The sequence below is a fragment of the Akebia trifoliata genome, chromosome 4 (assembly GCF_017979445.1).
Source record: "Akebia trifoliata isolate Shusen 1 chromosome 4, ASM1797944v1, whole genome shotgun sequence".
Taxonomy (NCBI): Eukaryota; Viridiplantae; Streptophyta; class Magnoliopsida; order Ranunculales; family Lardizabalaceae; genus Akebia; species Akebia trifoliata.
Genome location: NC_141378.1, coordinates 4913424 through 4928592, shown reverse-complemented (window position 1 = coordinate 4928592; position 15169 = coordinate 4913424). Strand labels below are relative to the sequence as shown.

Sequence of the window (15169 nt, the reverse complement as noted above, 5' to 3'; positions counted from 1 at the left end):
GAATCAAAAGCACATTTTGTATTGCAACTCATCAAGTCGATTGGTTAATTATAACAAATATGGGATATTTTTTAGACTGATGTCAACAAAACAAAGCTTCATTGGCACAATTTTTCTTCAAATCAATCTTATTCTCTGAATTACTTTTTTTCTTAACCTATCCACGAAAAATGGTGGTCATTGATTTTCGAAGTTTGCTGTCAAAGCTAAACTCCCTCATCACTCACACCCTTGCACTCTACATTATTCCAAATAACACCAAAACTCTTAAATGGTTTTCTTGGCATTAAAAGGAGATCTGATCCCCCATATCTGATCTTAGCCATAACTTTAACCTGATTTTTCACTATTAGCTCACTAGATTCAACTTTCCCCTACTCATCTCTTCCCTTATCGACCAAGGAAGAGCTAATTTTAGTTTAACACAAACACATTTGTGTTCGTGGCTATGGTGCCCGTGAAACTACAATGATATATCCATTGTAATATAGAGGGAATTCAAAGCTGACTGAATAGGTTTCTAAGACTCATCTCATTCCACCAACCATATCTCTATAAATTAACATATCAGCTAAACAAAATACAATGTATTGGAACCACTTAGTACCTGGGTTGCTGTCCTAATCAAGAAAGACTAGGTCAAAACTAAAAATTGGACCCAAGCAACTCTTCACATAAAACACTTGTTTTCTGAAAATCCAAGAATCGATGGAACAGGAACTTTATAATTATTAAATCAAAATGGGAAAGCATTTGCATTATAATATTCATGTATGAATTTTGAACAACCTAATTTGAGGGAGAGCTTTTCCTTACCCACAAATCTAACCAATGCATGTATGTATGTACACCCTGCAAGCCAAACCCAGAATTCTTCTACATCCAAGAATTTTTTAGCTGTACTTCTGTTGTTTCTCCAAAACATTTAGCCCTCACCAAAGAGAAGTGAGTACAGAACCCTATCGACGACCTGACACGGCACGTCTTAAGAATGTAGCACACCGCACGATCAACCCCTCTACCTTGAACAAGTACTCCCCACGCTCTTGTTGTCGAATTAGTGTAATTGGCCTCTCCTTCCTCCTCTTCTTCTTCTTCTTCGTCCTTGAGTTGTTCCACCAATATGATTCCATCAGGGATTGGGAAACCTTCTTCCCATCTCCTCCTAATGCTAGGCCATCCGTTGCTAACCACCTTCTCGATCTCCAATCTAGCCGTGTTTGTGGTCGTGGTTTTGGTTATAGTTGGTAAAGATTCCATTTTTCCCTTGTTTGAGTAGAGATGCATCAAGAAAGGTGCCTCTCCAATGTTCTTCACAATCTGTTTGAAATCAATCACACAAGAAACATCAATGATCTATTAAACATAGATTGATACTTTAGAAAGAGAACCTACATAAGAAATAGATTAGATTAACGAACCTCAGACACGGAATCCTTCATCCATTCATCAAGCTTTTCAGGAGGGATTGAATCCTCGCAAACGTTCTTCTTGGATCTGGTGTTCCAGAAGGATTTGGAGCAAGTTTCTTTCTTTCCAACCAAGTGGAATGGATATGGAAGAGAGGATGATGAACTCAAGGTGATGGTGTTTCCTGATCTGCCATCTGGTTGATGCTGGGGAAGAGAATTAGGTGGTCTCGACAATCGATTCTCAAGATCTTCCTCCATATTCAGAAACGAAAACGCTTTTGCAGATCGCAGACCCAAAGATTCCATCGCAGAAAAGAGAGAGAGAGAGAGAGAAGACAGAGATGGAGATGAAGTGCTCTTCCCCAAATTATATCCTCTCCTCTCCTCCTCGCTCTCGAATCTTGGCGTTTCTTGGAATCTGAATTCTGAGTGGGAAATTGGAATTCTTCACGCGGACGGATTCGAATAGACCCGATCTGATCCGACTTGACTAACCAGGAAATTTCTGGTGTCTAATGTCGTTGGACGCTAGATGTAGAACGACGAATGAGAAAGAAGATATTTCCAAATGATTCTGCAAGGAATCTAATTTGTTTGAAAATTTTGATTTTTGCTCTCATCTCTTTGTTTCGTCGGACACTCATTATCTAACGTCATTGGACTTAGAAAAGCCCTTTTATAATTATTAATAAGTGAGATAGCCGACGTGGCAGACCATGCTTTCCTCGCTTGCTTACACGTTCCAGCACGTGCATTCCTCCAACCTTCCTATGCGTGCAAACTTAGACCACGTCTCTCAACCACAATTTTAGACGGTCCATTATCTTGTCTTTAAATTATACTTCAAAAACGTGATTTTTTGACTCAATTTGTTCACTAGGTCTATACTCAGCTGCTGTGGCAAAGACATAGAACCATATATTATTTTCTTCGGGATACATAGGAAAAAGATCTATGATTTTGTGTCCTTACCACGTTAATTGGGGTGAAATGACAATTTCACCCTTCATTCTTCTTAACTTATTCATCAAATAACAAAATCAATTTAACCTCTCTAATATTTTTTTTTTCAACTTCTGTAATAAACAAAATTCTCCTTGACGTAACTTCCCAAATTCTAAACTGTTATTTTTTCTAGACAAAATCTTGAAACAGAAGTTAGAATTTGAAATTTTTTTTTTTGAAAAGTATAATATATTTCAAGGAGAAAGAAAAAACAGTATACAAAGAGGCCGAGAAAGCCTCATAGAAAGTAACAAAGAAGAAGAGCAAACAACATCAATGATTACATAAAGAGTTCCATCTAAAAACAAAATCATCAAACGAAGTTCCCACGAATTCTATATTTTGTTTGGACCAAAGGTATAAGAAGCCCAAAATCTCTAAAAAACTTGTGTGAGAGCTTCTAATCTTGCCATTAAACACCCTGTTATTCCTTTCATTCCAAATCCCCCAAGCAATAGCCGAAGGTAGCATAGCCCACAGGTAACGTTTTCTGGTGTGAAAGACATTACTGGTCCACTCTTTCAACAACGATGAAAACTTAGAATTTGAAATTAACAGACCCTTAGATATTTTTAATCTAAAATATCATCATTTCCTACTTATCTCAAAAAATTTAAAATCCAATCTAAAGTTTGATGGTTGGTTTCGAGGAAGAAAAAAAATCCAGGTTTCTTTTTACTATAGATTGAAGATTAGGGCATTTGGATAATTTTTTATTAGTCTATCACATTAGATAAATCTGAAATTAAGGAGACATGTCATCAATTTAAAAATTAATGTCAATGTCTTTACATTTTTGGAACACCAACCTTAAAAAAATTGTAACTTTGTAAGTCTTCGTTACTCTCAATTGTTTTTAAGTGGTTACAAAACTACTAACGCGGTGAAAGTTATAATAAGAAAACAAATGATTCTGATCTTATTACTGAAACTAAAATCTAATTTCTACCAAAAATCTTTTATTCCCCAAATAATAGATAAAGAAATCCTCTGCACCACTTGGTCATGGTGGAACACCATTCTCACAGCCAACAAAGAATTAGAATTGTAGTCAAACCCTCATTATCAATTTTCAGAAATTGAACCATAAAGAATTGAATTTCAAGAATCTACTCCTCAGGAGTACCAACTCCACGAACCAAAGAAACCATAATATAATTTGATTTGTGCTATTGGAAGTTGAACCTTTGAAGAAATATATTTTCTGAAGAAAGCCATTATTTTAGATCTTCATAGACACTCTCACACCAAACCAGGTAAAAAATTGAAGCTAATCTAATAAAAAAGAAAAAGGAAGCAATAGCAAGACTACCTTATCATGTGATCTTGTGGACCGAAGTGTGTTTCACAATCTTCACCAAACCAACTCTCACTAGCCAAAATATAATCAACCGCCATTCTTGCCTTCTTATTGGAACCCTGTGATTCATTTTACCTACACGTGCGCATGCACATGCGCACACACACACAAGTATTCGGCTTCACTGCGAACTATTTCACATATAATCGATTTTGGTTGTTTCTTCAGAGGATTCATTGAACAATCTACATGTGGATTACTGATCCATTAGGATATGGTTTCTCATTGTTTGAGTTCTCATTCAACTCTAAGAGAGATCAAATTACAAGATTTTGATGTAATTGTTAGACCATACAGCACCACTTTGAGAGTTGCAACCATCTGAGTTAATAATGATTAACAGTCCATAATAGTTATACTTGTAAATCATTTTTCACAAGTTCAGAAATATCAAAAGTGCAAGGTACCATCGCTGGTTAAAGTTTACGAGTGTTGATACCACAACTTGGATTCAAAACCCATCTTCACCTACCAGATGCTAACCACAATCTTAACTTGCTTTAAAAATATATATATATATATCAAAATCAAAATCAAAAGTGACAGCTTTGTTGCAAGGATCACAACAAATGATCCCTTGCTTATCTACCTATTCTGCTAATAAGAATGTTTGTCAAAATTGAAAAGTAAGGCTTATAAATAACTAATTACATAAACCTAAAAAAATCATCATTAGCAGCATCTACTATGTATCACAATTATAGAACATGTTTGAATTTAAGTTTAGGTTTTGACATCATTTTACACTCTCCATCAACCTGAGACACCCCTCATTTATATGGTCTACAAGCAGATTCTTTTTAACCTTTTCTTTTATAAAGGACGATCCAAATAAAATCAACTTTGCCCCTATGGTCAAAGCTAGAGGAAACCAGCCAAACAGGCCTACTTTTGTAACTTCTAATGGCACTGTTCTTTTTTGGTGGGGTGGGAGGGGATGGTAGGCGATCGATACCAACCGTCCATCGTCTTTGGGCATATTTGGAATTTGGTGTCCCAGTATAGTAACCACACTTAACACATTTCTGATTATATCCTACTTCAATACAGGTATAACACAACAAACAACTACAATCCAAGTACTACCAAGTTTTGATCAGTGTGTTTTTTTACCCTCATCATACGTTATCATTTAGAAACAAAGGAAGAAAGAAGAATGACAATAACATGTGAAGTACCTTGCAACGAAAAAATGGCGAGGAAAAGTAACTCTGCTCAAATGAACCAAGAAGATCAGAGGCCCCTGCTTTGTCCAATCCATGTAACCAAGTGGAAGTTAGCATTCATCTTCATGTAAAAAAAATGAACTTAACAGTAAAACCCCAATTTCCTGTTCAATATCACAATTTTGGGTTCATGTGAGCAGGCATGGCATTTAGACATGTTTTGCACTCAAGAATGCATACATACAACACCAGGAGCAGACAAAAATAATGACCAAAGAAATAGAGGGGCTGTAAAGACCTTTAAGACAACTATAAGAAAAGATGAAGTGTATGCCTAACATGTACAAGCCCAAACTCAGTAAACCTCCAATGACAAACCATATAGAAACACAAACATGGGTGAAACTCGAGTCCGCAAGCTGGAGAACAAGAAGATAACATGAAGTTCATCTAGTGCCAGCGTTGTTGGCTGCAGGAACATTAGTAGGGTAACTTGACATATCCAAGTCAACAAGTGAGAGGTCATATGATTGTGTGAAAGAATTTGAAGTATCCAATAGCAGGGAAGACTTCATTGACTCGGGATCTGTGGACTCCTGTGATATGCTGGGATTCTTGGGAGTGCTGGTATTAGAAGAGGAGAGGCTTGATAGCTGTGTATCATCGATCTTGTTTCCAAAAATATGTTTGTTTCTTCTCACAGTATCCATCTCTTGGCCAGTAGGCACAAAGGTTCGTGATCGGTATTTCCTTGTTCCCTCATCACCTTCGGTATGGTTGTAAAGTACATAATCGTGATAAGTAGGGGCAAACTGTGAGAAGAGAAATACATAATCATCGTTTCAGATACCAAAGTATAGAAGGCAAGGCACAGAATCTGAGATGAGTATGTTAGTTGTGGGACTGACCTGGTGAACTGTGTCGTGATAGAAGTCGTTGAACTTCAAAGCATGAGCAAGGCTACCTGTCAAACCACCAGAGGAACCAATATTTGCACCCGCATACTCTTTGTATGGAAATGCGTATAGATGACCCACAGCTGCAATAAGCATCTCGACACATATTATAAAATTTTGGAACTCAGCTGCTTCTTCTGCGTTCTTTATGAAACCAGATTTTGCAGCGAGGAAAACCAAAACACCCTGAAAAAAAAAGAATGAATGAATTGAACGAAGTTGATCTTCAAAAAGGAGATAAATTCCAATAATCTGTCGAAATATAATTTCCAGAAATCCAATCAAGCATGTGAGTTTAGATTGGAATAATACAATCGATATTTAGAAATCCACCAAATCGATCATCAGCACACAATGTCCCACGCCAAAATCCCTAGTACCAATTTCCTGGCATTCAGTTGATTATTGAGATGATTACGGTCACGGTCCCTCCTTGGACTTTTAGCATTAGAGGATTTGAAAGAGTTAGTGGTGTAGATGTTTAAATAGATCTAGAGGGTTAAACTTGGTCCTCCTTGTCTCAAATTTTATTTAAATGTTGTGTAGATATTCCAAATAAAGATGAAATCGAACTCAATTTAAATGGTTCCTCGTCCATCAGGTATTGGCGGTGTCACATTTACCAGTAGCTCTAGGGGTAACCCGAGTTCTCAGGTTACTCTTTTCTTGCAATGTGTCAAACCAACTGAGCTATGGGTCTAAAAGCCCATTCCCAGGGTATCACTGGCATCTTCGGATAACAAAAGTCGGGAATTTCTCTAAAAAGTGACCCCAATAAGACCAAGTGACCAACATTTTTCTTTACGAGTTAAAAGTTTCTGAAAAAGACGAACTTGGCCCCAAAAGAAAAAAAAAAATGCAATAAAACAACTTTTCTCTTTTCAAATGGGTAAGCTGGAGACCTCACATAGCAAGATGACCAAGGCTAAGTTTCTGCTAAGGAAAATGCTTGTTGGAGCATCTTCATATAGTCAAGGCTACCAGAAATTTGGAATTCTTACTTTAACATCTTGTTCTCTTGTGCTCCATGGTTGGTGGTGACAAGTCAAACCTCCTGGTAAATGTTGTTAATAGGGAAACAATGCGTGATGATGTAACTTGGCGTTTAAAATTTTGATTTTATCTTTCTTTCCTCTTATCTTCTCATGTACATATTTTCTTTATTTAAATATATTGTTGCCAATAAAATAATTCAAGAAACAACACACTTTACCTGCCAATATGTTAAGAAAACAACAGATTTGATCATAATGAACTTCGGAACTGGATTGAATGGCCGAAGCAAATCTCTGCATGCAACGTAGAACAAGGCCAAGGCATAGAGTGCCATTGTATATGAGATAGTATAAATGATTGTGACATATAGATAGGCTTGCTTCGCACTGAAATTTCCATCTTCATATTTCCCTTTGGCATAGAGTATGAAAGTCACTGCCACTAAAATGGGTTTCAGAATCACAAACTGCAAACAACCTTGCTTGCACCTCCGAATGAAACGTCTGCACAACTTTAACAGTTTCAGGAATGCGTAATCATAAAAAATAAGCAAAAGTAGTATTCTCAAGTTTTCATGTTCTTCCAGATAAAAGATGGCAAGAAAGAGAATTATCCAACAGATTTCTTTCAACATAAAACTGGAAATAGTTCCATTAAAACAGTAAATAGGAGATGAAACCATTGATATTAAGATACTCACCCATCCAGAGGTATAGGAGGGAAGCAACACGTCATCAGATGCAATGAAGGCTTTAGAATCCGACCACTCAAACTTAATACAACTGCACCTGGGCCACCCACCCATGCCAGACACAATGCCAGGAAATTGTATATGACCCAAGCTTCGTACCTGAACCAGTCCAAGGAACATTAGCATCGAATAGTTTGTGCAAACTAATCAGAGAATGAAAGCCCATGGAATGATAGAATAAGAACATGAAATATGACTTATATAACATTTCACTACTAAATTGTATCAATACTACCATAGCAAGACAATTTCTTCATCATACCAACTGGGATAACATAAACAGATCATCTCCAAGTAACAATTGAAGATATCAATGAACATACTTGGATAGTTTATATCTACCGTGGTTCTCAAAACCTGGTCCACTGTACAAGGTTCAACCATATATTCAAAGATCATGAAGAATGCTGATGAAAATCCATCCAACCAATTACATCCATATCACGGCCTTTACATAGAGGAAGACATAAAATGTAACTCATAAAAGTGTAATCTTTCTTTTCCCTGATCAATATTATAAAGGTCTTTCTCATCTATGGAAAAAGAGATTAAACACCAAACACAGTAATGAGAACTTTAATAATGTAAGAAAAAGCTCTTCTAGCCTTTTTTTCCCCGTTTCACTATTTTTCAAAAGGGGGAAAAAAAGACAGAAAATCCCAAAAATGGTCATTATGCAAATTAAACAGTATAGCGTAGGAGCAAAATATACTAGAGATCATATGCAGAAAATCAGGTGCTCTAATTCTAAGTAAAAAAGCTCAGGAATATTGAGAGTGATCAAACTGCAGCAATTTTGAAGAGATGAGAAACAAGAAATCGGTAATCGCCTCTCCGGATGCAATCCCCAAGTTTATATTCCACATCTTCAAAAAAAAAAGTGTCAATTAAATATTTTAAGGCTCGGACTGAGTACTTCGGTCTAGGAGAGGCTTCAATGACTATTTTATTGAGGGGAGTATACTTTTGTCTTTTGATAATTTTCCTCTTGATATCTCTTCATTCTTTTGGTCCATTCTAGAGGACACAAGCAGGCAAGCTTGTCTAGCAAACTATTGTCTTCCAACACATTGAATGATAGCAAAATTAACAACATCCCCATCCCAAATTCATGCCGTCAACACAACCTACTAGCATTCATCCGTCAACTCCAGAACACTCAGAAATTTCGTTTCTGTAGTAAGCAAAAAAGAAAAAGATGGTCCAAATTGAAAAATAATCCCAAACTCTATATTTCATCTTCGGTGCCATTGCTGGAGTGATGGGCACATGCTTCTCAGTACTGATTCGTATGGAATTAGCACGACCCGGCGATCAAATTCTTGGTGGGAATCATCAACTTTATAATGTTTTAATAACGGCTTTGCAGATAGCAACCAAAAGTTTACGTCGTTTAACAATCAACCATCAAGCTACAGAACAACATAGAATAATATCCTCCTCTCACCAGTATATGTATGTCTTGTACATATTTGTTTATGAGCAGCTCTGTTATGTTCAGACATCCTTGTCTAAAAAACATGGACAAGAGCATAAGCCACATAAACATACCTTTTTTTTTGGATAAATGACCGGAATTTTAATAACTAAAAGAACAAAGGGAAGAGATTTTCCTTATAATCATATCCATGATCTCAATGTTGTAACTTCAAATGATTAATTTATGACCCTTAAGGCTCGCACAAAAAAGACATTACAATGTTTCGTTCACTTTAACCTGAATAGCAATCTATATAGGGAAAATTATAATTAAGTTACTTTTATAAGGTCAAATTCATCAAGAAGAGACAAAGGATAGAAAATGAACCTCAACAACATAAAGGATTAGCAATTTTCAATGTTATGATTTTAATAAGTAGCATATCCCAATTGTCAAACTTCTGATAAGATGAAAGATATACTTACACTTCTCGAATAGAATTAAAATAGATTGAGCTCTCATTCAATACAAGTGACAGGAAAGACATTAGCGCGTAAACCTGTCAAGAAAGTAAGATTTTTATAAAAAACAACTATTTAAAAAGAAATTAATAAAATAAAGAATCAAATGAATTAGAATTATTAACAGGGTAAAATAGGATCAAAGACGAAGAAGGGACACAAACACAAATGAAAATGTAAAACAAATAACAAAATAAAAATGGCGTCAAAATATATAGAATAACCATATCCTATCTTTTGTGAAACCCACAAAATAGTGCATGCATGCAATGATGCATGATCCTACCACTGCCAGTTCATAGTGTTACGAGAGGTTAAAATGTTGGGAGCCCACCACAAAAGAGATTACTTGCTACACTGGAAACTTCCTACTCTTTGAATTCAACAAGAAAAAAAAAAATCGGCATAAGCTAAGAGGTATGAGGGAACTTCAACTGCAAATCTTTGGGGCAGTGAGAATGAATTTTACAAAAATCATCCTACTACCGAAGAAGTCTTTTTTGTAAGGGTAGTCTTCCTACCTACGAAGCATAAACCAGAGAACGGTTTGTTGTTGATATTTTGGGCTATACAAGAGTAATTGTTTTGAAAGACTCTTGCACTGCACTAAGTCAAAATGCTCATTCTCATCAAAAGCCTTATCCCAAAACAGGTTGTCAAGCCAAAAGATCAGTTATTTGTCATGAATTACAAATAATCAAAAGCCTCAAGTTGGCTCTATCTTTTTTTCCTTTTTTTTATGGGTAAGCCAGACTTGAATCCACGATCTCAAAGTTTCTTTGCGATGTGTCAAACCTACAAAGCTATGGGTGGGTCTAAGCCCATCTGTTTACATTATTGGTTGGTACTGATACTGAGTGGACAGCCAGAAATATTATTCACTCTATTTCTCACTAGAAGGCAGATTAAATGCTTCAACATTATACAGAGGAACGAAGACGGTGCTGATGCGGGCTTGGACCCATATCTCAGTTGGTTTGACACATTGCAAAGCAACTTTGAGGTCGTGGGTTCAAGTCCAGCTTACCCATAAAAAAAATAAAGAAAAAAGACAGGTGATTCGTTGGCTTCATTTTGTATTTCTTCTAATTTACTAACCCTTTCTCCTCCTATCTAGGTAACCAATGATCAGAACAGTACAATTGAAGGACCCCAGCCGGACATTTGTCTCAAATGCATCAAGTATTTTTCAAAATATCTCAATTTTACGCTGAATTTTTTTTATTTTTTGGAAGGTTTACTCCGAAAAAAATGAGGATATCTTCAGGGTACCCTTTTATTTTGTTAAGAAATAGAGCTAAAAACTCTGTCCAAAACCTAGAGAGGAAATTACCCAAACTTTATCAAGACAACATATATTAACAGGATTAAAGAACATCTGATAAGACCTCCAAATAAGTTTAAAAGGTTGTTCGGCTTAGATAGAATAGAATGCTTACCGGAACCATAAAGATGATACGAACTATAAACCGCTGATAAGTGGGTTCAGTGTAATTCAAGAGATGTCTATAGATATGTAATATTGCCAAAGCTGAGGCTCCAACCGTGCAAGGGAACGCAACGATAATGAAGTAAATTGGTGCCATTTAATCTCTGGAGAATAAATGATTAACTACCTGAAATTGAAGAAAATAAGAAATTAAAAAAAAGTTCCTATTTTCCATATAAACCCAATACAATAAAACAAAACACACAAACGAACAAAAAGAAGGAAAATTGAGACAATAGTACTAACCACAAGAATAGGTTTTACACACCACACCGTTTCGTCGATTTTTCATATGGATTCTTACTACCCATTGGAGAGCATAACGTAATTTGTAAGGTTGCAAACCCTAAAACCTAAACAGATGGCTGCCCGCCCTTTAGAGGTAGAAACGCGCCTCAGCCTCGGCGGAGCAGATTAATTGGTTATTCCTGCAATATTCTATGAAATTAAAACATCAAATTGAAGGGCAAGGGACATCGAAATTCACTAAAACGAAAAGAGAAATCGTCTGTGAGAGTGGATATCCGCGGAGTCCAAAACACACACACACACGCGCACGCGGACAAGCACACGTACAGAGAGAGAGAGATCAGATCAGTTGTTTGCCGAATTCGGATGGCTATTGGTTGAGGTAGACGGAACGATAGAAGAAACGGGGGTTTACGTGTGAGTAAAGAAAGAGATAGAAATGAATGATAATGACTTCTTCTGAATTTCGATTTCGATTTTGAGAGAGAGAGAGAGAGAGAGAGGACTCCCAAAACCAAAATGAAAGTGGAGTGATTAGGGCTTTTTTAGTGCGTATCTGTGAGGGAGAGACTGTTCATTGTAACAGAAATAGTGAAAACGAGAGGGATAAGGAGCATTTTCTACTAACCTTGATAGAATAGAAAAGAGGAGAATAGTGGATCAGCTTAGTCGAAGAATGAAGAATGATGGCGGCTTTGAATTTGAACAAGTTTTGAGTCTCTCTCTGCGGTTATATAAAAATTCGATAAACGAAAAAAAAGATCAAAATATCATTTAGTATTAACTACTACTTTTATATTTCCTTAATAATCATTTATGACAGATACCCTTCATCATGATCACCGACGTTCGAGTTTTATTTTATGCCAGCTAATTTAATTATATTTTTATCATTTTTTGTATTAAATTTTAGATTAGCTAAAAAACCAATTAATTGAAAATAATGTGGACGGAGAAACACTTTCAAACAATCTTTATAGATGGGTTTGTGAGCAGAAATATTAGTTTGTTTAGTTGATCTAACCTTCGGGTCGGGTCAGGTAGTGTTCATGTTGAAGTAAGGGTAATATGAAAATATATCAAATCCAAATCCGACCCTTCTAATAATAATATCAAAAATTTAAACTCAAATACAACCCATTTATAAATAGATATACCTGACACAATTTATATATAACTTGTTTAGTAAAATTTTAATATTATTAAAAAAATTAATTATATTTCTACCACTAAAAATAAAATACCATAACTAATAATAAACTCACACGATCATAAATTATGTTCAATTATAAATTTTTTTTTTTTCAAACATCATGTAATTTTATCTTTTACAATCATGTGGCATCAGATCATATTTTTGGATGCCAAGAGATGATGTGATAAAAAAGTTTTTTTATTAATTTAGCTAGAAAAGTATTTTTCATCATTATTATTATTATATATTTTTTACTAAGCAAAGTGTATTTTATCATCACATAAACTACTAGTCTAACTTAGCAAGGGTAAGCACTACATACCTCTAGATATCAATAAAAAAAATAGATTAAAAAATATTAATATAAATAAATAACTTTGTCAAAAAAATATTTTTTTTTTCTTTCAAATTAAAAAGTTTAATCATTAATGATTTGAAAAATATCTTAAAACACCCTCTATATTTTATAAAATTAAAAAAATTATAAAAAATTTCTGTAAAAAATGAGTAGTTTAAAATATTATTAAATAATTATGGATATATTTAAAATTACATATTAATAACAAAATAACTAAACATGTCAAAATGGGTTAAGTAGGTTGACGCCTCTAACCCGAACCCAACTCATTTAATAAACGTGTTATACAGGTTAACACTATTATGACCCAAACTCACTAATTTTGTGTCATTTTTGAGTTGTGTTCCTAAATCATGTCAAAATTGCCACCCCTAATATAAGTGTTATAGTTGAGCTTAATAGAGAACTTAAATGAATAATTTGAAACCAACCATTAAAATGATCAAATTTAATTATTACATGTCACGAATCAAAATGATTGTTTATTTATAAAGTACATTAAAAGATATATCTATGGAGTCAGTAGATCCAAAATGTTATAGTACCAGGATTTTGTATTTAGGTGAAAGACAAATTTACAATTTTTTTAAAAAAATATGTTAGTTAATGTAATTTTTTCTCTAAAGTGTGATTAGTCGTTCTTATTGTTCTCTGAACATTTTTATTACAATCGTTTTCATCGATTCAAGAGTCATTTTAGTCTCAATTCCTCAAACAAATAAAAAAGTAAAATGTATATTGTTTCTTTGAAATTTAACTTGTATATTATTTTAGATTGTAAGAACTTGCCCATTAAGCTAATCTTGGGTCTATAAAAAAAAAAACTATTTTTTTTAATATTATAAAAAGTCTTGTTTAAAATGAGTTTTGTAACTCCAACTATTAAAATAATAAAAAATAAAAAATAAAAACTCAACTTCTTCAAAAAATTGTAATTTTACATTCGTAACACGTTTTTTTTTATGTTTTAAATGCAAATTTTACATTTTTTAAATAACAAAACCTCACTTTTTTTAAGTCCATGATTAATTTACATTACCTTATAGTTATTTGTGATTTGATTCATGAATGTTGTTTAATATAGGATTTAATGTTGATGTTATGATTTTTTTTTTCTTTTTTTAATGTGGGATTTATTAATAGTTAGTTTTTTTTAACATCTTAAATGTATAATTATGTATGAAAACATGTTATCATGCATAGATATTAAACGACATTTTTTTTTACTAAGAAATATATTGAAAAATTAGTGTAAATGTCTACCATATTATATTTTTTTCAGAATTTTTTATAGATATTTTATTTTTTATTTATCATTGTATTCTCATTTCTGTCTCATTTTTTCAGAAGTTTTCCCTTGCCGCTATAAACCCGTATTCCAACTTGGTGATTATGCCTATAGAGCCAAGAAAGGATGGTGCATTTAGTAATGTTTTATGCAACAAGCGTGAAGATTCCTTCTCATTTGGAGATGTTCATGTGCTTATTTATTAACTACATACTTATGTTGGGGATGTATCACTCCTTTTCCCAAACCTCATTTTGATGTTTTGAGAGCTGATTCGTCTCCAAACCTTATTTCTAACATGGAAATCTTGTTCTCAAAACCTTGGATATACCTTTTTTGAAGGCTTTTTCAGACTTTCACTCCTTGTGATATGGAAATGCTCTTAAGATGGGCTTTGGCTTGATCAAATAGTTACCCTGCTTTAGGATCAATGTTGATTTCCTCAACTAGTTTCCAAGATGAATTCTGTAGAAGTTGAAGAGGAGAAGGAGAGGTGCCTCTAACGATCAAATTAGTAAAATAATACAAAAGAGAAGACCAGAGATGAAAGTGTAAATAAAATAAGGGTTGGAGAAGAAGATGACGTTTACTATTTTTCCATCCACCATGTTTACTGTTTTCTTTTTCTTTTCTTAATAGATTTCAATTATGGACTTTTCTTATCTCTAACGATGTTTGAGACTTCCCATAAAAAGTAGTGTTCCCTTAGAGAAGTAACTTCTTATCTCAACGGCAAGTTTGACGGAGAATCAAATTATTTTTGAGGTTAGTAATTTTTTTTTTAATTATTTATATATTCAAAATTTAATGAATATAATGAAATATTAATGATTATCGCAACTAGGAAGCAAAAATGATGCCACAAAATTCATCTCAATTTTGAAATACAATATCTTTTAATTTTTAAAAATATGCTAAATATTTATAAGTAATAATATCAATTAATAATTATTTGATTGTAGCTAAATAGGTTTTAATTTAGCTAAATTGATCACATGCCCCA

At 34.1% G+C, this 15169-nt stretch overlaps 2 protein-coding genes across 4 annotated transcripts; both read right to left on the bottom strand.

Annotated features, from left to right (window-relative positions):
- Window positions 1-711: 711 nt before the first annotated feature.
- On the bottom strand, window positions 712-1874 carry LOC147403188 (uncharacterized). The gene is made up of 2 exons (XM_086438679.1): window positions 1422-1874; window positions 712-1320 (listed from the first exon to the last, which is right to left on the bottom strand). Exons 1-2 carry the CDS (start codon window positions 1716-1718, stop codon window positions 877-879), a joined length of 741 nt encoding a protein of 246 aa, XP_086294805.1. The 5' UTR covers window positions 1719-1874; the 3' UTR covers window positions 712-876.
- A 3211-nt stretch (window positions 1875-5085) lies between these two features.
- On the bottom strand, window positions 5086-12107 carry LOC147403187 (uncharacterized). 3 transcript variants are annotated; one of them, XM_086438678.1, is made up of 8 exons: window positions 11954-12107; window positions 11323-11504; window positions 11027-11203; window positions 9552-9625; window positions 7596-7745; window positions 7113-7398; window positions 5852-6085; window positions 5086-5755 (listed from the first exon to the last, which is right to left on the bottom strand). In XM_086438678.1, exons 3-8 carry the CDS (start codon window positions 11171-11173, stop codon window positions 5390-5392), a joined length of 1257 nt encoding a protein of 418 aa, XP_086294804.1. In that variant the 5' UTR covers window positions 11174-11203; window positions 11323-11504; window positions 11954-12107; the 3' UTR covers window positions 5086-5389. The 3 variants fall into 3 exon arrangements, with proteins under 3 accessions (XP_086294804.1, XP_086294803.1, XP_086294802.1); XM_086438677.1 differs by having other exon boundaries at window positions 11323-11514; window positions 11954-12103; XM_086438676.1 differs by lacking the exon at window positions 11954-12107 and having other exon boundaries at window positions 11323-11640.
- Window positions 12108-15169: the final 3062 nt, after the last annotated feature.